The following is a 23,365-nucleotide window of genomic DNA, read 5'->3' on the forward strand; positions in this document are numbered from 1 at the left end:
GAGATGAGATGTGCTCTCAGAGACTTCAAAACTCTCTCTCATTACAGACTGGACCCTTTTATGTCTAGGATTTTTGTCCTTTTCTCAACTGCAAAGGGAAAATCAAGTTCCCTTCTGTACCCTGATGGAGAAAGAGAAGGTTGGCAATCCCAGGAATCTGATCACAGAGAAGGGTTGAAAAGCAGCATAATTCAGTGAGGATGCTGTCACGAAACATCAGAAGAGGCTTCTGAGAAATGTGCCGTGATAGCTGGAGTTGCTGGTGCTCTCAGATGACATAGTGTAACCCTAGGTCATGAGACCTATTCTTGAGTACTGCTAGCTGTCAGAACTGGCGAGTGAGTCCTCTGACCCCAGGGACCAGAAGGACTCAGCAGGGAGGAAGAATTCCAGGCTTTGCAGGTTCCACTGCACAGCACACCCACACTGCTCCACAGATGTGACAGTCACCTGCCGTCCCCTGGGTGGTGATGAAGGCTGACCCTCGTTCTGAGGTCAGCTCTGTGGCCCAGGGCTGTTCTGAGTTGGCTTAGGCTTCCCACTAAGTGGATGACCACAGTCCCTCTTCCTGGCATGCACTGTCTACTAACTAGACCACACAGCTCACCTCAGCCGCCCCATGGTGATGGGGAGAGTCTCTGCGTCCAATGGGGGAGCGAGGGAGTGAGTGGCGGAGAGGGTGCTGGAAAGAGCTGAGCGCTGTCCCTGTCTCCGCCCACCTGCAGGGGGATCAGACCGCCTTGCACCGGGCCACGGTGGTGGGGAACACCGAGGTCATCGCGGCACTCATCCAGGAGGGCTGTGCTCTGGACCGGCAGGACAAGGTGAGGTGGGCCGTGGGACCCGTCAGCCTGAGGACTGGCTTTGGGAACACCTGAGCGTGAAATGTCATCATTCCTAAGTCTTGTCGCTCATGATTTAACGTGAGGAAGTCAGCCCAGAGTTCCTCTGAAAGAGTATCTGATATCCCAGCAAACTGGATTTTTAAAAATCCTTCCCTCTGTTTTTTGGCAGCACTGGGCCACCACGTAAATAAAAATGAAGGAAAAAAAGTCTAGAATCAATGACCCGTGGAGGCCTGGCTGGGGTTAGGGATGGGCCCCAGGCTTTCTCAGTTTCCTCATTTTATTAATGATAACTGAGTCAGTTAATTTATTTAAACTATATTGGAAGAAGAAAACTAGCAGAATCAATTCTTTAAAAAATCCCAATGACATATATTAATCCAGTGTTTTAAAATTGTCAAACAGTCTTAAAACATAGACCTTTGCAAATAAGTACAGTTTGGCCTCTGTCAACTTTTTGCTTTTTTTGGTCTCTTTCTAGGGCCGCATCCACAGCATATGAAGGTTCTCAGGCTAGGGGTAGACTATAATCGGAGCTGTAGCCGCCAGCCTACGCCAGAGCCACAGCAACATCATATCCGAGCCATGTCTGCGACCTACGCCACAACTCACAACAATGCCGGATCCTTAACCCACTGAGCAAGGCCAGGGATTGAACCCGCAACCTCATGGTTCCTAGCTGGATTGGTTAGCCACTGAGCCACAATGGGAACTCCAATCTGTCAACTTTTTAAAACAACTTGTTCTGATAAAATATACATAGAGAAAAGTGAACAACTAGTAAGTGTGCAACTCAGTTTCCACTGCCTGAGCACATCTGTGTGAGCCCCCAGATCAAGAAGCAGATCATTGGAGTTCCCGTTATAGTGCAGTGAGTTAAGACCCTGCACTGTCTCTGTGGTGGCTCGGGTGTGGCCAAAAAAGAAAAAAAAGGAGCAGCAGATCCTTACGGTCCCCAGAAGCTCCCCCCACCCCAGGTCCTCCTCCCTCCTCACTTTTCCTCTCTTCCTGCTTCAAGGCAGGGAAGCAGGTGGGATGTGCTTCCGGCAGCACACAGCCACCACCATTCCCAGCGCTGCACAATCCCTGGCCTCTGGTACCGTGCCTCGGAGACCCTTAACTTGCCCTGGGTGTCAGCAGTGTCAGGCCTCGTGTCTGGTGTGTTGAATGAATGACTAAGCCAGGGACTGAACCTGTGCTGCCACCACAGCTGCCCATCCTGGCATAGCCAGGAGGGTATTTCTGCCCCTCCTCGCCCAGCCTTCCCTTCCCCTCACCCCTGCCTTCGGGCCCCACCCCTCTCAATTCATTGCATTCAGTATTCTCTTGTTAATAGTAAGGTGAGCAAATACAAGAAGCTGTGTTTAAATGGTTGATTTTTTATTTAAAAGCCACTTTATTAGCCCTTGTTTCCCTTATTTGCAAATCACTGTCCTCAGTGCCTACTCATTTGTTTGTGGCCCTGAGGCTTTTGGATTAAACTGAGCAAGATTAAATTTGGGGAAAGAAAAAAAGCGGTAGAATCTACCTGGCTGCCCTTAGGCCCCTGGAACTGTTGCAGGAAGGGGGCCCCTTTGGGGCCCAAGAATGGCTTTATCTAACCCTCAGAAATGAATCGTCCAGGACATGTGCTGACAAAGCAAAAGACTGTTGGGAAGGGGTACTGGGGAGAGCAACAGGGTCAGGGAACCCAGGAGAACTGCTCTGCCACGTGGCTCAGTCTTAGGTTTCCTGAGAATCCAGGTTTTATGGGAGAGTTTCCAGGTTATCTCTAGCCAGTTGTCTTGCTCAGTCCATATTTAGTCTGACTCAAGGTCCTTTTGACAACACACCTACCTCTCAGCCAAAACCAGCACCAAGGATCCTGGGAGGTTGGCTGTCTCCTCCCTCCTACCGGCCCCTCCCCAGTCCTCCTGGTTAGTCTTCAGGGCAGCACCGTGTTCCTTTCAGGGCCTCCTGTTATGGGACAAGTCCTGCAAGCAGCTATTATAGTGCCTGGCCAAGGTGGACAGTTGCACTCAGTGGTCTCCTAATAGAACTTTTGAAGCTGGTCTTTTCATGTGCCTGATCTTCGCAGGGTTCTCTCTGGGGCCAAGAGCAGAGCATAGCTGCCCTCAGGGGTGATGGAGATAGGGAGGAGGAGAAGTCCTAATGTTACTTTTTGTTCAGTGTGAGCTGTGCATGGGTCCTGGATCTTATTTTATTTTTTTTCTTTTGGTCTTTTTGCCTTTTCTAGGGCCATACCCATGGCATGTGGAAGGGTCCCAGGCTAGGGGTCTAATCAGAGCTATAGCTGCCAGCCACAGCCTCAGCCACAACAATGCCAGATCCAAGCCGTGTCTTTGACCTACATCACTGCTCACAGCAACTCCGGATCCTTAACCCACTGAGCAAGGCTGGGGATCAAACCCGAAACCTCATGGTTCCTAGTTGGATTCGTTTCCTCTGCGCCACAATGGGAACTCCCCCTGAAGCCATTCTTAACCCAGGTTCCCAGAGAAACTTAAGCCCGAATGCCTTAAGGCATCCCTTGTACATCATCAATCTGTAATGCCTCTGGAATGGTACTTGTTACGTACCATTTCTGCGAGAATGGAGAAACCGGCCACTCAGATCATTTCCCAGCTTCTGTGGTTCAGGTGGGAAAACTGCAGCTGAGACAGGCACAGGGTGTGCCCTGAAATACCCTATGCTGTATGGGCTGCGATGAGGTGGATTAGGCCTCGAGTGATGTGCGTTCTCTCCCTGTGTGCTCCTCAGGATGGGAACACAGCCCTGCACGAAGCATCCTGGCATGGTTTCAGCCAGTCAGCCAAGCTACTCGTTAAAGCAGGAGCCAATGTGCTTGCCAAGAACAAGGTGAGGCCCAGCGGGTGCTAGATCCCCATGTCCATAGGTGAGGGCGGCCTCAGCCTTCCTTCCCCGAGGGAGCCTCCTCGCTGAGCAGAGCTAGGACTCTGGGCGTGGAACCCAATGGGGAGAGGAGAGCTTGGAGCTCCTTGATGAGTGAGGTCCACATGGGGAGAACCCAAGGCTCTCAGCCTCCTGTGAAGTGTCCAGCTCGCCCTGTTTCCCTGTGGGTCCATTAGAGTGTGGCTAGAGGACCTGTCCTGTGGGGACAGGGGAAGGAGAGCATCATCTCCTGTCCCTCGTCTTCCTCTGTCACCCCGCTGGCCTCTCCCCAACTCCTTCCATGCTCCTTATTAATGTGTCCCTGGGTTAGTTCAGAAGCTTCACAGTGGATTGACCAGTTGGTCTGGTCCCTTCTCCATCTTGCTCCTCCTCTGCCCTGAAACTTTTGGGAAAGATCATCAGCTTGTCACTGCCTCAGGCCTTCCCAGGGTGGCCTCAGCCTCTGCTGTTGTCGTCTGCTCTCTGGGTGGGTTTGGCATGGGCCTCCCACACCATCAGGTGGGCTCACTGCCCGTCCTCCCTTAGGGGGTCTCCTCTTCCTTTCTGCCTGTTGACCTCCAGCCCAGTTCCCCAGGGCAGCCTGCTTCTCCCCAGAAGCCCATCAGGTGGTTTTCAACTGTCCCTTGACTGCATGCAATTCTGCACTGTGTTTACTGGCGAAATGTTTCTCACGGTTCCCTCACGAGCTAAAAGCTTGAGGAAGGGCATGAGCCATGCATTGTAACATTTGCGTAGTGCCTGGCTCACACTGCCTGGCCGGCTAATGGCTCTCCATTTCTTTGAAGGGGTACATGGTCTGGAATGTGAGCTGGTAAGTTTCTGAGGAGGTGGTTCCCCGTTATTGGGTAAGGAAGCCCAAGCTGGGTGCCAGTAGAGTCTTTTGTAAGAGATGTGATTCATTGTGCCACGATTAGGGCTATAAACTAGCCCAGGGGTGTCTATTTCCCTGGCCCCCATGGGGCCCCAAAAGTATTATGGGAGCCACGAGTTCTCTCTAGAAAAGCACAGGTGAGATGCCATCCCAGAAGAGGGACTTCCATTCCACACCAGCCACAGCCTTTGGGGAAGCCTTGAGAAGGTCCTTCTCTCTTTTAATTCTCCAGCTTTACTGCGATAAAGTCAACAGATAAGTTACATAAAAGTGTACAACATGACTTGATAACTCCCAGGGTTGGTGAACACATTGATCACCTCATATTTACCTTGTGTGTGGATACGAGAACGTAGAAGTTCTACAATTAGCAGATTTCAATTATACAAGACAGTGTTATCCACTATACTCTCCACGTTATATATCAGATCCTCAGGCCTTGTTTATCTTATAGCTCAAAGTTTGAACCCTTTTACCAACCTCTCTGTATTCTACCCCCTCCCCAGCTTTTGGTAGCCACTTTTGGTAGCCATTTTTCTATGAGTTCAACATTTTTTTCAGATTCTACATAGACGTGAGATCATGTAGTATTTATCTTTCTCTGTCCAACTTATTTCACTTAATGTATTGCCCCCTAGGTTTATCCATGTTGTCACAAAGGACAGAATTTCCTTCTTCTGAAAGGCTGGATAATATTCCATTGTCCAAGAAAGGTCCTTACTCATCAAGTATGGTAGCCCCTGTCTTAGAAATCAGTACTCATTACTCAGGGTGGTAAAAACACCTGCTATGTCTACCCACCTAGGTCACAGTCCTTTAATTTCAGGTTTTGACATTGCAGCCTTTTGTGTGACTTCTTTCACACTGCACAGTGGTTTTGAGAGTCTTCCATGTTGTTACATGTGTGATTAATTCATTCCTTTTTAGGGCTGGGTACTATTCCATTGTATAGACGTACCATATTCTGTATATTCTAACCCATGTTTTTTCATATTCTTCATTCAAATGCTTTTCAGCATAATTGATATCTTATTGACAAAGTAAATTTTGGTGTATTTCTACAGCCATCAGATTTCTTTTATTTCATTCATTTATTCAACACACATGTAGTGACTCCCATCAAGCCAGCACCTTTGAGACAGCCTTCTCTGTGTGCACCAAGAATGACACCAAGCCAAGCCCTGAGCCCTGCCACAGGGAGTGGAGTGTTTAGAACGGGGGAAGACCCTTCGTTTTGGAGGACTAAGCCAACAGTGGTTCTCTACCCTGCTGCACTTTAAAATCTCATGGGAAATTGTATTTATTTATTTATTTTTGCTATTTCCTGGGCCGCTCCCGCGGCATATGGAGGTTCCCAGGCTAGGGGTTGAATAGGAGCTGTAGCCACCCGCCTACGCCAGAGCCACAACAACGTGGGATCCGAGCCGTGTCTGCAACCTACACTGCAGCTCACGGCAACGCCGGATCTTTTAACCCACTGAGCAAGGGCAGGAACCAAACCCGAAACCTCATGGTTCCTAGTCGGATTCGTTAACCACTGCACCACGACAGGAACTCCTCATGGGAAATTTTAAACCCCACCCCCCCAAAAAAAGGGAAAAAAACCCAAACCTGCATGATGACCAGGCCCGTGGTGACCAGCTGTCCCAGTTTGCCCTAGATTTGAGGGGGAGGTCCTAGAATGCAGGCCTTTCATTGCCAATGCCTGAGCAGCCTGGGCCTCACCCTGTGGACCAGGTACCTCCCAGCTGCAGCTGCTCACGGGTCTGCTTAAAGGCTCCCCCAGGGGATTCCATCCTGCAGCCGAGGGTTGATAGCCATTGAGCTCACTAAATTCTCGGGTTTAGAACTCCTCCAGTTTCCTGGAGGGTAACAGTGAGGAAGAAAGACTCTGCCCAGGCCAGTCAGAGCTAAGGTTGTGAGATAAACTCATCCTTTTCAGAGGTGAGGAGTGTAAGCCAGCCTTGAGTGTGAGCAGACAGTGCTGTGTGATCCAGAGTAAGCCAGGTAAGGGAAAAGCTGCAGGCAAGCAAGCTGATAGCTCTGAGCCCACGACTGCCTGTAGGCCTGACCCGGCTTGCAGGCTCAGCAGGACAAACATTGCGCTGACACCAAATCGTGCCACCTGCTTTTCTTATTACTTTTCTAGGGGTTATCAGCAGCCTTGCAGGCCTTCTCCGCCATAGTTTCAAAAAGTGCCCTTCTTGTCATGAATTATTTCTGTAAGATTGCTGTGGATAGGATTCTGACCCTTGGTTGCCATTTTGACCTTGAAGGTAGAATCCAAAAGCAAGAGGGTCTCTATCTGTATGGGAAGTGACAGATGCAGTCGTATTGCCTGTTATGTGGGGACCTTGTCCACATCAGATTTTGATGTTTCAAGAAAAACACAAGATTCAAAAAAGGCATGCAAGTTAAATCTCTTACCTTTAGCCTGCAGTACAGGAAGTGGCCTGTTTTGCCTTCCTTACTCCATTGGTAGAGCAGCCACAGCTGTTACCATGTGGGGACAGGAAGGATGCCCTCATCACAAAGAGGAACAAAGCCGTGCATGTGCACAGCATCTTGCCATTGAGAAGATGCTCTCCTAGGCACTTGGAATCAGACTTCACAGCCTCGTCATGGAGGGGTCACGCTCCATTTCACAGGTAAGGAATTCAAGGCCCAGCTATTAAGAGCCTTACCCGGTAGCTTGCAACAAGGCTGTGGCAGAGCCAGTACTTGGAACCAAGGTTTCATGACAGATGTGACTCTTCTTCCTCTTTGGATTCCCAGTGAAATGTTCTTGCTCCTGAAGCCCCCCAGCTGGGACCACCAATCAGGAAACAGAATGTGAGCAATGGCTTTCTCCTGTGAGTCTTGCTGCCCTGCGAGGTCTGCCCCATGCAGGCCTGCGAGAAGCGTGGTGCTAATGTGTCCTCCCATCTCTCTGCCTCCCTCCCTCCCTCCCAGGCTGGGAACACGGCTCTGCACCTGGCCTGCCAGAACAGCCATGCCCAGAGCACACGCGTCCTCCTGCTGGGCGGGTCCCGTGCCGACCTCAAAAACAACGTGGGTGAACAAAACTGGCTTCTGTCATGCTCTCTTATGTCACGTCAGAAAATAGCCCTGAAAGAGTACTTGAGTGTTCACATGTAGAAGATAAAAATGTAAAAAGGGTTTGGGGACTCTCCATAAAGTATTCAATTTTTGCTAATTCCTAAGGGGCCCTTTAGAGGGACAAGAAGAGGACTCAACCCTCAAAAACACTGCTTTTCCCCCACTCTTGCCTCCTCACTCCTCAGCCTGGGTCTGGTTTATCATTTTGTACAGCATGTGTCTATCAGAGGAGTCTAGGATGAGTCTGATTGTCTCCACCCTCCGCCCACATCGAGTGGTGCCCTTCTTAGCCAATACTGGCTGAGGCTGCACGGGGGGTGCTCCTTGCCCAGCCTTGACAGATCTGTTACTAAGGTGTCCTTGGATGAGCGAGGGTCAGGAGTTCCTAGAGGTTTCTGACCTGAAAAGCCCCATGGGTATCCCTCCCCCCTGTGCACAAGCTGTGGTCTCGGCCCCGGGACTCAAGAATCCTACCAAAGCTTCTCTCAAAAATGGCCTTAGCTGGGACCCCCGGATGGGGGCAGATTCATCTACAGAACCAGAGTGCTCTCAACCTCGGCTTTGAGCTTGGCTGCTTCTTAGTCCAGGGGAGAAGGGTGTGCCAAGGGCCGCCATCTCCAGAGAGAGCGAGCGCTCGAATGGAGACGCCAGGGAAGCACCCCAAAACGTCACGGCATTGTCTTCAGTTTTGATGTCTCTCTGGGAGCGGTTTGGCCTATGCTGACTAAAGAACGTCCTGGTTCTGAGTTTTTCTGAATGCCCTTTTTTAATGCCCGGTGGTTGCTTCCTCAGCTCCCCAGAGTACATGGCTCCCTGTGAGATACTGGGGTCCTTCTGAAATGGGATGCACCTGAATTTTTTAGAGCAGGGGATCTTAAAATCCAGCAGCTCACTCTGCTTCCCTGTCCTTTCAGCCACAGTGGATCTGGGGTGGGAAAGCCTCATTTGCAAAGCAGTGCTGTTGTCTTGGTATATTCCAGAGCCTTTGGATTGGAGGAGAGGCTGGGGTCAGTGGAGTCTTAAGTGCCAGTTAAGCAGAGCCTGTCTTGGCTGTTGGCAAGGTCTCAAAGGTCTTGTGGAAGCAGACATTCAGCATATGAAACCTGAAGCAGTCTCCATGGTGCAAAAGAGCACGGCTGCGTACAGAAAAGGGCTGTGAGTCATGGAGTGAGCATCTTTGGTGAAGGAGATACTTGTAATTCAGGGCAATACTCTCCAAAGAATATATGCTAGTCTGCTGGCTTTTAAATGATGTTTTCCTTGTATTTCTCTGTGTTTTAACTGCTTGGACCATGCTTAGAGTCTGATTTCTGTCCACAGGCAGGCGACACCTGTTTGCACGTTGCCGCACGTTATAATCACTTGTCCATCATTAAGCTCCTCCTCAGTGCTTTCTGTTCTGTCCATGAAAAGAACCAGGTCAGTGCATGCGACCTCCCCGGGCCCCCTTCCCATGAGGCTAATTGGTAGGTGTGGCAGCCGAGGCTGCCGGGCACGGGGGCACGGGTAGTGCCAGCTTCCAGTTCTGGGACTTGGCTGGTGCTGGCCTTTGCAGGAATCACTGAGTTTCTGTGGCCCTGGCTTATCTGGCCTCCTGGAAAAAGCATGCCCTTACCATTCCCATGCCCAACACCACATTTGCATAGCAAAGTTGTCTGGAGATCTTGGGGCGGGTTTTGTTTTTAGTATGATTTTTATAAAGGAAGCCACAAGGAAGAGTGGCTTCATAAAGAAGCAAGAGAATTAAGTGTCTCGACTCCTGAGTTGTTCCTTACACTGCCACCTTTATGGGAGCTGATGGAGTCTCTTGTTCTGTAAAGTTCGGTATCTATGCCAGGTAGTGGGGTTTTGAAATAGCGCTGTGGTTATTACATAATCTTACGTGTTCCATGGAAATGTGACTTTCAGTAGTCATTTGGATTTTTTAAAAGTTACCTTGCTATTTATTGATACTTATATCTAAGTGATGCGTTGTGTGGCTCTTCCGAGTTTGGGCACATAAATCTGAAATTAAAAAAAAATCAGATTGTGATTCAGATTAAAAATACCCTATAGAAATTCCTGCTGTGGCTCAGCGGTAACAAATACAACTAGTACCCATGGGGATGCGGTTTGATCCCTGGCCTCACTCAATGTGGTTAATAATCCAGCTGTAGCTCAGATTCCACCCCTAGCTTGGGAACCTCTATATGCCGTAAGTGCGGCCCTAAAAAGCAAAAACAATCAATCAAACAAAAAACCTATAATGGCTGTTTCTGACCCTGACTGCTTGTTAGGATTCAAGGGGAATTAAAACTACCATCCCCACCCCCAAGTAAATATGAACATCTGGGGGTGAGGTCCAGGCAGTGGTAATTTCAAAAGGCTCCTAGCCTGAGTGTGTGGACAAGACTGAGAACCACTGACCTAGTAAAATAGCTGAATTCTGTCGTTCTGCAGTCTCCCCCTGGATTCTTGTTCATCAGATTACCCAGAAACAGCCCTTGCCAACCACTGCTTCTCAACCTGGGTGGCATATTTCAGTCATCTGGGAGCTTCGAAAACTCATCATGCCCAACCCACACTCCAAACCAATTAAGTCCATGTGGGGGGGGGGTAGCTGGCGGGGAGGGTACCAGGCATCAGTAGTTTTTAATGCTTCCCAGCTGATTCCAGTGAGCAGCCGAGGCTGCAAACACTGCTCCAGGACTTCCCCCAACACACACACACAACTGGGTGACTCGAGAATGAAATGGGCTTCTCAGTGGGGAAGAGGGGCCTTGGGACAGCTAGATTTTCATACTTTACTTGATCACTATCTGCCAGGAGTGAATGAATGATTTCACTTTCCTTATATTGCTCTGACTTTATGCCATTCTGTTTGGGAATTAAAAATAGCATTTGCATTTAGAATTGGCTCACCAAGCTGCATTTGTCCATATCCCTCTTTCAGAGTTAATGGTCTGAAAACATTAACAAAACAAAACAAAACTTTATAGGCTATTTGGTAAGAGGTTGAAAACAGGTGGCGTTAAGTGAACAGATTCTTAGTGACTCCACCCAAACAGAAGACACCGATTTGCAGGATGATTCCCAGCAGCTTTTTCACGTGTCCAAGGGTGTCTGCGGGGTGGGGGTAATACTTCAGGGCCTTCTGTTCGTTCTAACTCAGAAACCAAGGGATTCTCTGTGCATCCCCTGCCTGGGCAGAGGGGCAGGGCCCTCCTGCCCGTGCTCCTGCCTCTGGTAAGATCAGGTGCCACCATTCCCCAAACCGAGGCCCAGCATTACTTTGCCTCCTGCATTGAATCCTGTCCTGTGATTCTGGTACCTCCCTCCTCCCACCCTTAGCAAGGAATGTGGTATTCATGTGTAGTTTATTCAGTTCTAAGATCTCTTTTAAAAGAACCACAGAAGGAATTCCCGCTGTAGTGCCACAGAATCAGCAGCCTGGTACAGTGGGTTGAGGATCTGGCATTGCTGCAGCTGTGGCTCAGGTCGAGACTGTGGTTCAGATCTGATCCCTGGCCCAGGAGCTCCATATACCACGGGGCGGCTAAAGGAGAAAAAAAAAATACAAAAATAAAAGAACCTCAGAACACTTTAGCAAAGGGCCACCTGTCAGTCTCAGATAAATCTTAGTTTGACTTTGAAAAGCCAGGCCATGGGATAAAAAGCCAGATGGGGCCATGCTCAAGTGGGGCTTAGCACATTTCCTTCTGGTTAATTTCAGGCTGGAGACACAGCCCTTCATATTGCTGCTGCCCTAAATCACAAGAAGGTGGTCAAAATCTTACTGGAAGCTGGAGCAGATGGGACCATAGTCAACAATGTAAGTGGAGTTGCCACGGTGACTTCTAAGGCATTTCCCACCCCTTTGGGGCAGCGGAGGCAGGGGAAGGTTGCTGCCGCCTCCCCACCCTGCAAGCTCCACGGGCACTGTTTTGCCCAGCCTCCCTCTGGAGGAGATGCGGTGCACGGACACCGCAGCCCTGAGGCCCGAGGTGGCGAAGGAAGGAGACCCTGGCTCTTAGCAACCCCAAAAGTTACGAACTCTAAGGGCTCATCTTCAGACACGTCAGCAAGCACATCCTGGCATGAACAGGATCGGGGGGGTGTAAGTAAACCAGCAAGTGAATGTTACCAAAAGTGAGCTCCAGGCCTTTGAACAGATGGGCTCCTCTGAAAAATGGCCACCAGCATGATCTTCCTCAAAACTCCAACATCGTCTTTCCTCACCCCTTCACTCTCCTTCTCCCTCTTCTCTCCCTCTCTGACTCTCATCCTACAGCAGGCTCCAGTGCTGACCCCCTTTCTTCCTCGGGGTTGACCTGGGGTCTCTGCGCTCCTGACGTAGTGCCAGCTTGGGGGGATGGGGATGGTACAGTTGTGTGGACTGTCTGGGGAGCTGGGGTGTTGAAGCTTGGAAAGGCTCCCATGTCTAGTCCCCCTTCCTCCTCTCCCTCACAGCTCTAGTACCTAGAAGGGGTGGTACCTCATGGTACCTCTCCAATGATGCCTTGAGCACCTTGCCCTTCCTTTGAATCCCATGGTTATCGACTCTTGGTTTTTGGTCCCATCTCCCCAGAACCTTCATTAGGGCCATAGCTTCCTAATTGTTTTTCACAGTCCAGTTCCTGAGACCCTGCGGCTGGGCCCTCACCTGCCCACCCAGGCATCTCCTCCATTATTCTCCAGGGAACATTCATTGCTTGGCTGGATTTTATGATCCTCTGTGTTTCCTCAGCTGAAATGTTCCTCGGCCCCATCTGGTTGTTTTAGCTCCCTCCTCTCTCTCCCAGGAAGCCCTCCTTGGTGAGCAGTGCCCCCTGCCTTTGTCACCCAGAGCACTTACTGCTCACCTGGTCAACACTCAGCCTCTGTGGCTGTGTCCTCAGATGTGACAAGGGTCCTCCATTGGATGAATGAGGCACAGGAGCAGGGCCATGTCCCATGCGGTTGTGTTTCACTGAGCTGTATAGGTGCTGGTGTGACTGGGGCAGAGTTGCCCGCTCCTAGGAGAGCTATCAGCTGGGCTGTGAGTGTGCAGGGTCGTTGTCCCGTACTCACGGGTCCTCCCCGTGCCTTTCCTTAGGCAGGCCAGACACCGCTGGAGACTGCCCGCTACCACAATAACCCAGAAGTTGCTCTTCTCCTCACTAAAGCTCCCCAGGTAAGATTTATTGCATTTCCCGTTGTGTTCCTTTTGCAGGCCTGCAACCACTTCCTCTGGTTGCGGTCTACTGAAGCCAATTCAAATTAGCTTAACTAGGGGACCGATGGGCTTATTAACCCGGCAGTGGAAAATGTAGGAATCATATGAGCCTCCAAGGTAGCTGGAACCAGAGACTTCAGGCCCAATAGGCTCTTCTTCATAAATGACATCGTCTTCTCTGTGGCTGGAGCATTGTCACAATGAGTTTCTAGGACCATAATTTTCCAACCAGGGGAAAGTTCCAGTTTAAAGCATCGTAGCAGAAGATCGTGATTGGTGGGCTTGGGGAAAATGCCCTGAATAAGTGGGACAGAGGCTGGGCTCTTAAGAAGATGGTGACATCTACTTGACCTCATGGTTTTAAGGGGCATTTCTCAGAGAAAGGTGGGAGGGGGCTTCCATCTGGGCCAACAAAGCAGTAAGTGTCCACTAGAGAGAGTTGAATACAGTATGGTTTTCTTCCCTTTTTTATTGATGGCATATTGACCATCATTCAATTTAAGATGATGACTGATGTCTTACTTGAGTTAGGTTGAAATGAGCTAGATAATAAATTTAATAGTGATACTATATTAGCTGTTTATAACTTTAGCACCCCGAAACAGCTTTGTTGATACTATCTTCCACAGACACTTTTTAAAATATAATCGTGCACACAGTATGCACACCCCTTGTATTCTGCCCTTTGTCCTGACCATAATAGGAAAATGTTCTGCAGTTGTCACAGTTCTTTATCATAATGGAAGCGTAGCATTCTTTTTTGGTTGCTATCTAATGTTTTGCTTAGCATTAAGAAAACAGTTTAACATCTAGGTTATTTCCCAGTTGGAGCTAGTCTGTTACATTAGAGCAAACACTGATAGGTCTTCCACCTTGTTCTGCTCAATATTGCAAGAAGACAAAGTCTCAGGGAGCAAGAGGGAGAGCCCGGACTCCAGAGCGCTGCACCATAGCCCAGTCTCAGCCAGCCCAGGCTTCTGCATGGCCTTTATTCCATTTTGGGTTTTCAAGCATACCCCATATAGCTAGCAGTTTCTGGAAAGAGTTTTAAGATTTTCGCCTTTTGCAAAATCAATCATCCTCTAGCCCATGGAGTTGGTCCCTCTCAGTGGGCTCTGGAAATCTACCGAACCCCTGACAGGTACTCCTCTGGAAAAGGCTCCACCTCTCTCCAGCTGTTTGCAAACAAACCCTCAGCAGAATCACCTCCGGGAAACCCGATAGAAAAATGCTGATCTCTCACAGATCAAAATGGACAGGGTGCTACACAAGCGTCAGAATCCATCACAGTTGCCTGGCATTTCAGCCTCTGGCAGTTTGATGGACAGCCAGCCCCAGGCTCAGCCATAAAAGGATCATCGGGTCCCATGGGGCAGAGGATACGCCTGCACACACAAACTGATGTGCCTTGAACCTGCCTGCTGTTTGTCTTCGAGAGCCTAAGGATTGGAATTCCTAGGGATAAAGCTCTGCTGCAGGCCATTTTCCTATTTGGGTCTCCTTTAGCGTTTCCATTTTAAAATGACTTAAGTGAGTTTTTTCACACCTGTTATGAAAGCAAATAAATAGGATATTTTCTGAAAGTTGTTTTTACATAATTATACATGCTAAACCTTATTTTCACAAAGGAAAATCTTTGGAATGTGCATAAAATTGCATGCATGTTGATCTGTAGTTATAGAAATTGCTTTACTGTTCACTTTGTCTGAAACAAGAAATCCCCGTGCCTTGGCACCTTAGTTGGCCATGGATCTCGATGCTTCACAGCAATACTAAGAGGGTATTTCTTTCCAAGGTTTTAAGCTCAATATTTCCTGATTTCTTTTCTTTTTCTTTTCTTTTTTGGCTTTTTTTTAGGGCCACATCCAGGGCATATGAAAGGTCCCAGGCTAGGGGTCCAATCAGAGCTACAGCTGACGGCCTACAACACAGCCATAGCAACGCAGGATCCGAGCACGTCTGCAACCTACATCACAGCTCACGGCAACACTAGATCCTTAACCCACTGAAAGAGGCCAGAGATCGCACCTGCAACCTCATGGTTCCTAGTCAGATTTGTTTCCACTGCACCACAATGGGAACTCCCTTTTTTTCGTTTTTCTTTTTTATTTTTTTTGGTCTTTTTAGGGCTGCATCCGCAGCATATGGAAGTTCCCAGACTAGGGGTTGAATCGGAGCTGTAGCCACCAGCCTACGCCACAGCAACACCGGATCCGAGCTGCATCTTCAACCTACATCACAGCTCATGGCAACGCTGGATCCTTAACCCACTCGGCAAGGCCAGGGATCAAACCCCTGTCCTCATGGATATTAATTGGGTTAGTCACCGCTGAGCCATTGATGGGAGCTCAGGGATATTCCCTGATTTCTGTGAAGTGGAGCAGATTGATGATGATCTGTCTGGTGGATGGTATGGTTCTCTGGGAAGGGCTGTAAGCCACGCTAAGTTGTTTTCACTGGCTAATGACATGGTCAATGAAGGGATTTTTTTGTGTTTGAGTTTACTGAGTGTTTCTTCTCATTTTTGATTGATGCAGTTCACAATTCTTCAGAAAGTGAATTTCAGGCTGATTCCGAAGCTGTGTGCTGTTCTAAGTGTCAATAAAGCAGATGAGCAGTGGGCACCAGCTGCTTCCTTCATCAGACTCGACTTCCTACTGAGTCTAAAATTTAGCTCAGGACTGAAGTTCTGAGACCTTTTTGGTCTAAGGACGCTTTTACTTTCTTAAATATTATAGAAGCCCATAAAGAACTTTGTTTATGTGAGTTTATATCTATAAATAGTTACCATATTTGAAAATAAAGTGGGGAAATGTTAAAGATATTCATTTAAAAAAATAAGTCCATTTGTAGTAACATAAATAGCATCATTTTGTGAAAAAGAACTGTTTTTTTCAAAACAAAACAAACATTGAGAAAAGTAACATTGTTTTACATTTTTTGCAAATCTCTTTAATGTCGTAGATGAGAAATCTACTACCTTCTTTTATTTCTATATGCAATCTGTTGTAATATCATTTATGTAGCTTCTGGCCAACACCACGGTATACTCATGAGAGAATGAACATGAAAAAAGCCAATGTAATATTATGAAAATAATCATAACCTCATGGACCCTGGGTCCCTGGACACTTCAGAACTGCTGGCTGAGGAGATGAGAACACACTTTAAAAATCTGGTTCAGCCGTAGGCAGATATTGTCAGGAATTTTCCGTTTAGGTGGTATCCACTGCCTGTAGAGGTTCTTTTTGTCCTATAATGGTGTCACCTGATTTAATGAAAACAAGACGAAAGTCTGACATCAGGATGAAAAACACTGGGCTGGACTTCACAGAGCCCTTATCTATCCCTATACCAAGACAAGAGAATGTTGTTTTATTGCGGAAAGATAATGTGACCTTGAAAGTGTTTTCACTTTGTGGACCTCAGTGTTTTTTTCTAAGGGGGGGAACCTTGGAACTGGGAGTAGGGGGTCTGGGGGAAGGGTGTGGAGCTGGGCTAGAGACTGAAGGTTTCCACCAGCTTGGAGATCTGTACTCTGTGATTAAACATCTTTGTCAACTAAGTGACTCTTAAGGCCCAGAGGCAGGTGGGAGGCACCTGACAGTGATGGACATTCCAAGGTGTGCCAGCCACCTGCTTTGTCTTGGTTAATCCCATCAACTCCCCATTCTCATGTTTGAGAAGTTAGAGCACAGAGAGGCCAAACAACTTTCCCAGAGGTCTCCAGCTCACTGATGCTGGTCTCAAGTACTCGCCTGTGTCCTTTCCACCTTTCTGCCCTCGAAGGGATGGACCAAAGGCTTCCTTCTGGGGAAAAGATTCCCCCATGTTGGTACCATGGCTCACAGATGCATTTCAGTTATGTTGCAATCAAATTGAATATGACTTGGTTATGGTTTGGCCAAGAGAAAGTCTGATGTGCTAGATCGGGTCCAGTGTCCCAAGACAGTAAGACTGTGCCTGGCACAGAGCTGCCGTGTCGCACAACTCCACGGGACGCTGTCCATATCCTAGTCTACCTGAGTGGTGCTCCCTGGAGTTGAGTGGTGCACGGCCTGCACACACCTACATGGCGGCCCTGGCCCAGCACATAAATGCCTGCTAGCATCATTGTCGTAGACTGTGAGCTCCTCAAGGTCAGCAACGATGTCCTACTCATCTCTGGGTCCCTAAGTGCTCTGCCCAAGATGTAGGAGGCATAGCAGGTGGTCTAGAGGCCCTTGTCTGATGTGCACACTCGGTCCCCCTTGCTCGGCTGGAGGCTCCGTTAGGTCCGCACACACCAGTGGTTTGTAACGATGCCTCTTGCCTCCTTCAGGTCTTGCGCTTCAGTCGTGGGCGAAGCCTGAGGAAAAAGAGAGAGAGGCTCAAGGAAGAAAGGAGAGCTCAGTCTGTGCCAAGAGATGAGGTGGCACAAAGCAAGGTGGGGGGTGGCCCTCCCGCCCGCTTGCAGGGTGGGAAACTCTCCCTGCCTACTCTGGGCCCATCTGGCAGCTGCCAGGCCCTCCTCTGTCTCTCCTTTCCACTGGGTCCTTCAGATCTTCTCCGTCTTTCCTTCTGGCCTCTTGTCTTCCACTCTCCATGATTTCAGGCCACATGCACGTGTGCCACCTCTCTTCCAGCACCCCGTGCAGCTGTATTTACAAGTCCCCTGCACCTGTGGCCTTGTCACTTCCATGTGGACAGCCCTGCTTCTCTGCCACCGCGCCTTCTTCGTGTAGAGCAGTGGTTTTCAAGGGGTGGATCCACTGTGTTACTTAGAACCTTGTTAGAAATGCAGATTTGGGGGCCTTACCCCAGACCCACTGGATCAGAAACTCTGGGGTGGGGCCCAGCAGTCTGTTTGAACAAGCCTCCCAGGTAATTTCAATGGGGATGGAAGTTGGAACACCGCTGGCATAGCTTGCCACCTCTCTTTCCAATGAGGGAGTAAACTGAGGCTATGCTAGCCCATATGGCTCCTCAGTGCAAATGAGAAGAAGATGCCTCCTGGGCAGACCAGCCCAGGACTTGCATAGAGCCCAGGTTGGACTTTAGCTCCTTCTGCCCTGCTCATGTCTTTGGGTAGGTGCCTTTGTGCAGTGAACATCTTGCACAACTGTACATGGCAGCCCTGGAAGGAACCATACCATACCTTTTAGCTCTCCCAGGAGGAAGAAGACTAGGATATAGAGATAACGTTTGGCAACTTTTATGTCCGTTTGAAAATCTTATCAGTTTCCAGGGTTAAGACCTCATAACTCTGATTAAGTTCCTGTGTGTGAATTGTACAAATTAATTTGTAAAAGTTCTCACAAGGACCAGACACGTGATGTTTTCTCATTTCAGAGGGTTCTCACTCTCCTCTATGAATTATGAGGGTCCAAGCTCAAAGAATAAATGGGGTTGGGGATTTTTTTTGAAATGCAGAAGACTAAAAATCGTAAACGCTGAGGTGTTTTGTGTGTGGTAGGTTCCTGAAGTTCTTAAACATAGAATTAGACCCAAGGCTATGTCTAGTTGGCACTTAATAAATAAAGTAAAAGCCAGATAATCAACTTACTTGGGAAAGCACACGTGTTCAGTTAAGACCACCAAGCAGTGCTCCCTGTGTCTGAAATTTGTCACTGGCAAATATTCCCAGGGGGTCCTTTAGTGGATAGAGTCTTGGAAGTTTTATGCTATTATTGAAGAAGGCTGAGGGGTCAAGTAGAAGAGGTTTCTGGGCTTTTTTTTCTCTGTAGGGAAGTGTCTCAGCAGGAGACACCCATAGCAGTGAACAGGCTGCACCCAGAAAAGAAGAGGCCAAAGAAGATTGCCTGTCCGCCTCCCCGGAACCCAGAGCCAAGGACTGCAGGCAGAGAAAGTCCAGGCCCAAGGTCAGGAGGCACGTGAGAGCAGCCAAGAGGGCGGAGAGGCGGGTTGGCCAAGAGCCCCGTGATAGTGTCATGCCCAGCAGCTAAAGAGCCACTTCCCTTGGCTGGCTTGCTGGTTTGGAGCCAGAGCAGAGTTGGGCGTGGCCAGCTGCAGGCACGAGGTTAGCGTGCTGATACACCTCTTTTGATGCCTGGTACCTGGAGTAGAAAGCCGTGAGCTTATTAGTAAGGCGGGGTTCTTCACTGCAAAGCGGGCGAGGGGGGACCCGCTGGCTGGGCTTCAGCCTTGCTGATGTCACAGTGCTCAGGGTGGCAGTCTCCTTGTCTCCCACAGGTGTCGGCATTTTCTGACCCCACCCCACCAGCAGACCAGCAGCCCGGACAGCAGAAGAACACACACACTCACAGTCACCCTAAAAAGAGGCCCAGGCGTCGCTGTTCGCCCCCACCTCCTCCGCATGAGTTCAGAGCATACCAGCTCTACACGCTGTACCGGGGCAAGGACGGCAAAGTGATGCAGGTACCTGCCCGGCCCTGTCAGGGCAGGACTGTGGGCGTAAGTGAGGTGTCTGTGCGACATGGCCCCTGTGGGCTAACCTCCACTTTGACTACAGAAGGCATGTGCTTTACAGATGAACCAGCTGGCCCTCCCCACCTAAACAGTGCAGGTACCCTCCTGCCATTTAGGCCAGGCCAGCAGAGATGTTGTTACAAAGCTTTCTGCACCACCTGTGGTGACTAGATGATCTTGAGGCCCAAGAGTAGATAAAAGCAGCTTGAGGACTGGATGTTAGCGTCTCTGAATCCTCTTAGCACCCACCGGACCAAAGTTTGGCCTCTAGGATGGTCCAGAATCTTGGACGACTGGGATGGGTCTCCTCCACACGTGTGTCCCCCGGGTCTGCTGACCAGCACACGGTGGGTACTGAACACATATTTGCAGAAGGAATGAACTTGGTGGACTGATTGCTTTTTGGCTTCCCGCTTAGGCGCCGATAAATGGTTGTCGATGTGAACCCCTAATCAACAAGCTGGAGAATCAGCTGGAGGCAACTGTGGAGGAGATCAAAGCAGAGCTGGTGTCAGTTCAGGATAAAATGAACACCAAGCTGGGGCATATGGAGAGTAAGACCCAGCACCAGGTAAGAGGTCACTGTCCTCACCGTGGGCTGTCTTGGCAGAAAATGAAATCAGAAACCTCAGCACACACTCCTGTTCTGCACACGCTACCTGAGCATGTCGGGCGGGCTGTCAGGGAGGAGAGGAGGCCTGTGATGTGATTTCTTTAAATCTTTCATGTGATTTCTTTCTTTAAGGCCTGTTAACTTAGAAATCTTTAAGAGCATGTTTAAATTGCTTCTGATGTGAAATGCTTACACAGCATTTTTTATTTATTTATTTATTTTTGTCTTTTGAGGGCCGCACCAGTGGCATGTGAAAATTCCCAGGCTAGGGGTCGAATCAGAGCTATGTCTTTTGAGGGAACCTTCATACTGTTCTCCATAATGGCTGCACCAACTTATATTCCCACCAGCAGTGTAGGAGGGTTCCTTTTTCTCCACACCCTCCACAGCATTTATTTTTTGTAGACTTTCGATGATGGCAATCCTGACCAGCATGAGGTGATACCTCACTGTATTTTTGATTTGCATTTCTCTAATAATTAGGGATGTTGAACATCTTTTCATGCGCTGTATGGCCATCTGTTTGTCTTCTTTGGAGGAGTGTCTATTTAGATTTTCTACCCATTTTTCGATTGGGGTTTGATTTTTTGATATTGAGCTTTATGAGCTGTTTGTGTATTTTAGAGGTTAATTCCTTGTCAGTGACCTGTGTTTTCACAGGACCTCCAAGTAATGCTGACAAAAACTAAGGTTAGAGAACCATTGGTCTAGATGCTTACTTAGGCTCAGGGTAAATCTTTTTGGCAAGAATATTTTGTAGTGAATTGTGTAAACTTCAAATTATATCACATCAGAAAACACAAATGTCAGGATGTCTCATTATTGATAATGCCAATTTGATCACTTGGCTGAGCTGGTAACCACCATCCCTCTCTATTGTAAAGGTATGTTTTCCCTTTCTAATTAATAAGAAATGTGTGATGGATATAGATTTTTAAATGCAAAAAACAAAGACTGTTAAGAGCTTACAAAGTAACACATGTTCATTGGGAAAAACACTCCACATACAGAAATGTTATTATAGTGACACTTTCTCAGAGATCCCTTCCATTGCTATGTATTTTCCCATAGGTCTTTTCTATTATAGATATAACATTACTAGTTTTCACTTTTCAGTGAAAATGGAACTATACTATGCTTGTTTTTATTTTTTATTTTTTTAAATGACCGCACCCACAGCATATGGAAGTTCCCATGCCAGGGATTGAATTCAGGCCACACCTTCAACCTACACTGCAGCTGCAGCAACACCAGATCCTTTAACCCACTGCACTGAACCAAGAATCAAACCCATGCCTCCACAGTGACTTGAGCCACCGCAGTCAGATTCTTATGGAAACTGTGCGCTTTTTTGTTTTTGTTTTTGTTTTTGCTTGTTTTTTTATTTTTTTTCGTCTTTTTGCCTTTCCTTGAGCCGTTCCCGCAGCATATGGAGGTTCCCAGGCTAGAGGTCCAATCGGAGCTGTAGCCACCAACCTACACCAGAGCCACAGCAACGCGGGATACGAGCCACATCTGTGACCTACACCACAGCTCATGGCAATGCCTGATCCTTAACCCACTGAGCAAGGCCAGGGATCAAACCTACAACCTCATGGTTCCCAGTCAGATTCGTTAACCACTGCGCCACGACGGGAACTCCTTTTTTTGCAGCTTTTAAATTCAGTAATATGTCTTAAACATGTAGTTAGTGTGTGCCTCCCAGCACCCCACCCAAGCCCCCTCTTTGGCCTGCATGGAAACAGGCTCAGAAATTCTGAAAAACCAGAATTCCATGAATGCCACACAGAAGAGAGCAGGGTGAGGGATTGGGTTGTACTGGCCTCTGTTGTGCTCCTGCTTAGTAGCCTGGAGCGCCCCCTGGAGTCAGGGCACCAGGGCTTATTCTTAGATCATCAAAGTCCTGCTCACTTTGCCCACTGATTCCTAGATGCGAGTCCTGGACAAGCTGATGGTTGAGCGACTCTCAGCAGAGAGGACGGAGTGCCTGAACCGCCTGCAACAGCACTCAGATTCCGAAAAGCATGAGGGAGAAAAACGACAGGTGAGAACCAGGATCTGTTCTGTCGTGATTCATTACACCTCTCCCCTGAGTCAAGGGTCTCAGACCTATCATTGAAAACTCCCAGGCTGAGGCCCCCTAAAAGCATTTGCATGACCGAATGTACCATTTTAGAATCTGAAATAAAGTCGGTAGAAAAGAAGCTGGAGTTCGGGTCACACTCGTGGCCGAATATGCTGGGGGTGGGTGGAGGCCAAGCAGTTTATCGAAGGTGCTAGGGAAAGGCTGGGCTTTGCCTGAGATCAGTGCTGTGTATTGTGCTCCTGTTGGGCTGTGACTCCGTTGTTGCACAAGATTTGGTTCTAGCCCTCAGGGAGTTTGTGGTCGACCCAGGACAGCAGACATGAAATGTATATTTGCGAGTGTGAGAGTTCATGCTTCTAGCAGCCAGACATGCTTAGTGTGGAAGCCTTGGGAAGCTTTGGGTGTTTCTGCATCACTTAATGAAGATCATAGCTAGCTGTCAGCTTGGGCAGTAGGTGGCTCCTGGCTTCAGAAGGCCATGTGCCCTGTGGAAGATGGGCAGTCCACAGCTTTGGGGCATGTCAAGATAATATCCTATCATAATTGAGAAGTCCATTCTTTTTTTTAATGATTTTTATTTTTTCCATTATAATTGGTTTGTAGTGTTCTGTCAGTTTTCTACTGTACAGCAAAGTGAGCCAGTCACACACACACACACACACACACACACATTTACATTCTTTTTCTCACATTATCCTCCGCCATGGAAAAGTCCATTCTTGATGCTTTAATTCATAAGCCATGTATCCAGTTCTCTTGATTATTTGTATACTAACTTGTGGGGGTTTTGCTTTTTTTTTTTTTTTTAGATGTCCTTGGTGGATGAATTAAAAACCTGGTGCATGTTAAAGATTCAGAATCTGGAGTTGAAGCTTTCTGGAGATTCTAGGGCCTCCAGGACTAAATCCACACCATCCACTTGCGAGTCCTCCACAGGTAACGGACATATGGAGACAGCCCTTCCATCCAAAGGGGATGAAAACTCCAGGTCATGTTCTCTTTTGCATCTGAAGGCAGTCTGTGCAATGGGGCTGCGGAAAACTTTGGATTGTAGTGTGAGCTCTGTAGGGGTAGGGACCATACTTTGATCACTACTGTGTACACAGTTCCTATATAGTAATAAAGCACTCCTATTTAAGTGTTCATAAATATTTGAATGAAGGAATAAAAGAAGTGTTGATCAGTGGTGGCAGTACAATGTTTATGGTGTCAGGATGAACCCCAAAGATGAGGCTGAGAAAGGGATGTGTCTTCTCAGCAGGGCACCCACCCTTGCCCCCTTCTTCCCCTTTCTCCTCCTCCTTTTTTTTTTTTT

At 48.3% G+C, this 23,365-nt stretch overlaps 1 protein-coding gene across 27 annotated transcripts in view; it reads left to right on the forward strand.

The window, feature by feature from the left end:
* ANKRD6 (ankyrin repeat domain 6) overlaps positions 1-23,365 on the forward strand; it is a 208,621-nt gene that overhangs the window by 177,542 nt on the left and 7,714 nt on the right. For 4 of the 27 annotated variants that reach the window (XM_021089991.2, XM_021089994.2, XM_021089992.2 and 1 more), the window contains 12 exons: positions 726-824; positions 3,606-3,704; positions 7,582-7,680; positions 9,049-9,147; positions 11,441-11,539; positions 12,803-12,880; positions 17,244-17,348; positions 18,649-18,783; positions 19,115-19,300; positions 19,770-19,922; positions 21,895-22,008; positions 22,860-22,986. In XM_021089991.2, coding sequence (XP_020945650.1) covers positions 726-824; positions 3,606-3,704; positions 7,582-7,680; positions 9,049-9,147; positions 11,441-11,539; positions 12,803-12,880; positions 17,244-17,348; positions 18,649-18,783; positions 19,115-19,300; positions 19,770-19,922; positions 21,895-22,008; positions 22,860-22,986 — 1,393 coding nt within the window. Of the gene's footprint in view, positions 1-725; positions 825-3,605; positions 4,041-5,987; positions 7,681-9,048; positions 9,148-11,440; positions 11,540-12,802; positions 12,881-17,243; positions 17,349-18,648; positions 18,792-19,114; positions 19,301-19,769; positions 19,923-21,894; positions 22,009-22,859; positions 22,987-23,365 lie in introns of all 27 variants that reach the window. The other 23 variants (XM_021090003.2, XM_084960158.1, XM_084960149.1 and 20 more) reach the window with 10 other exon arrangements.

The sequence above is a fragment of the Sus scrofa genome, chromosome 1, assembly GCF_054392235.1.
Source record: "Sus scrofa isolate SSC_HxYL_T2T_F1_AM1 chromosome 1, Sscrofa_HxYL_maternal_Yorkshire_Landrace_v2.0, whole genome shotgun sequence".
Classification (NCBI taxonomy): Eukaryota; Metazoa; Chordata; class Mammalia; order Artiodactyla; family Suidae; genus Sus; species Sus scrofa.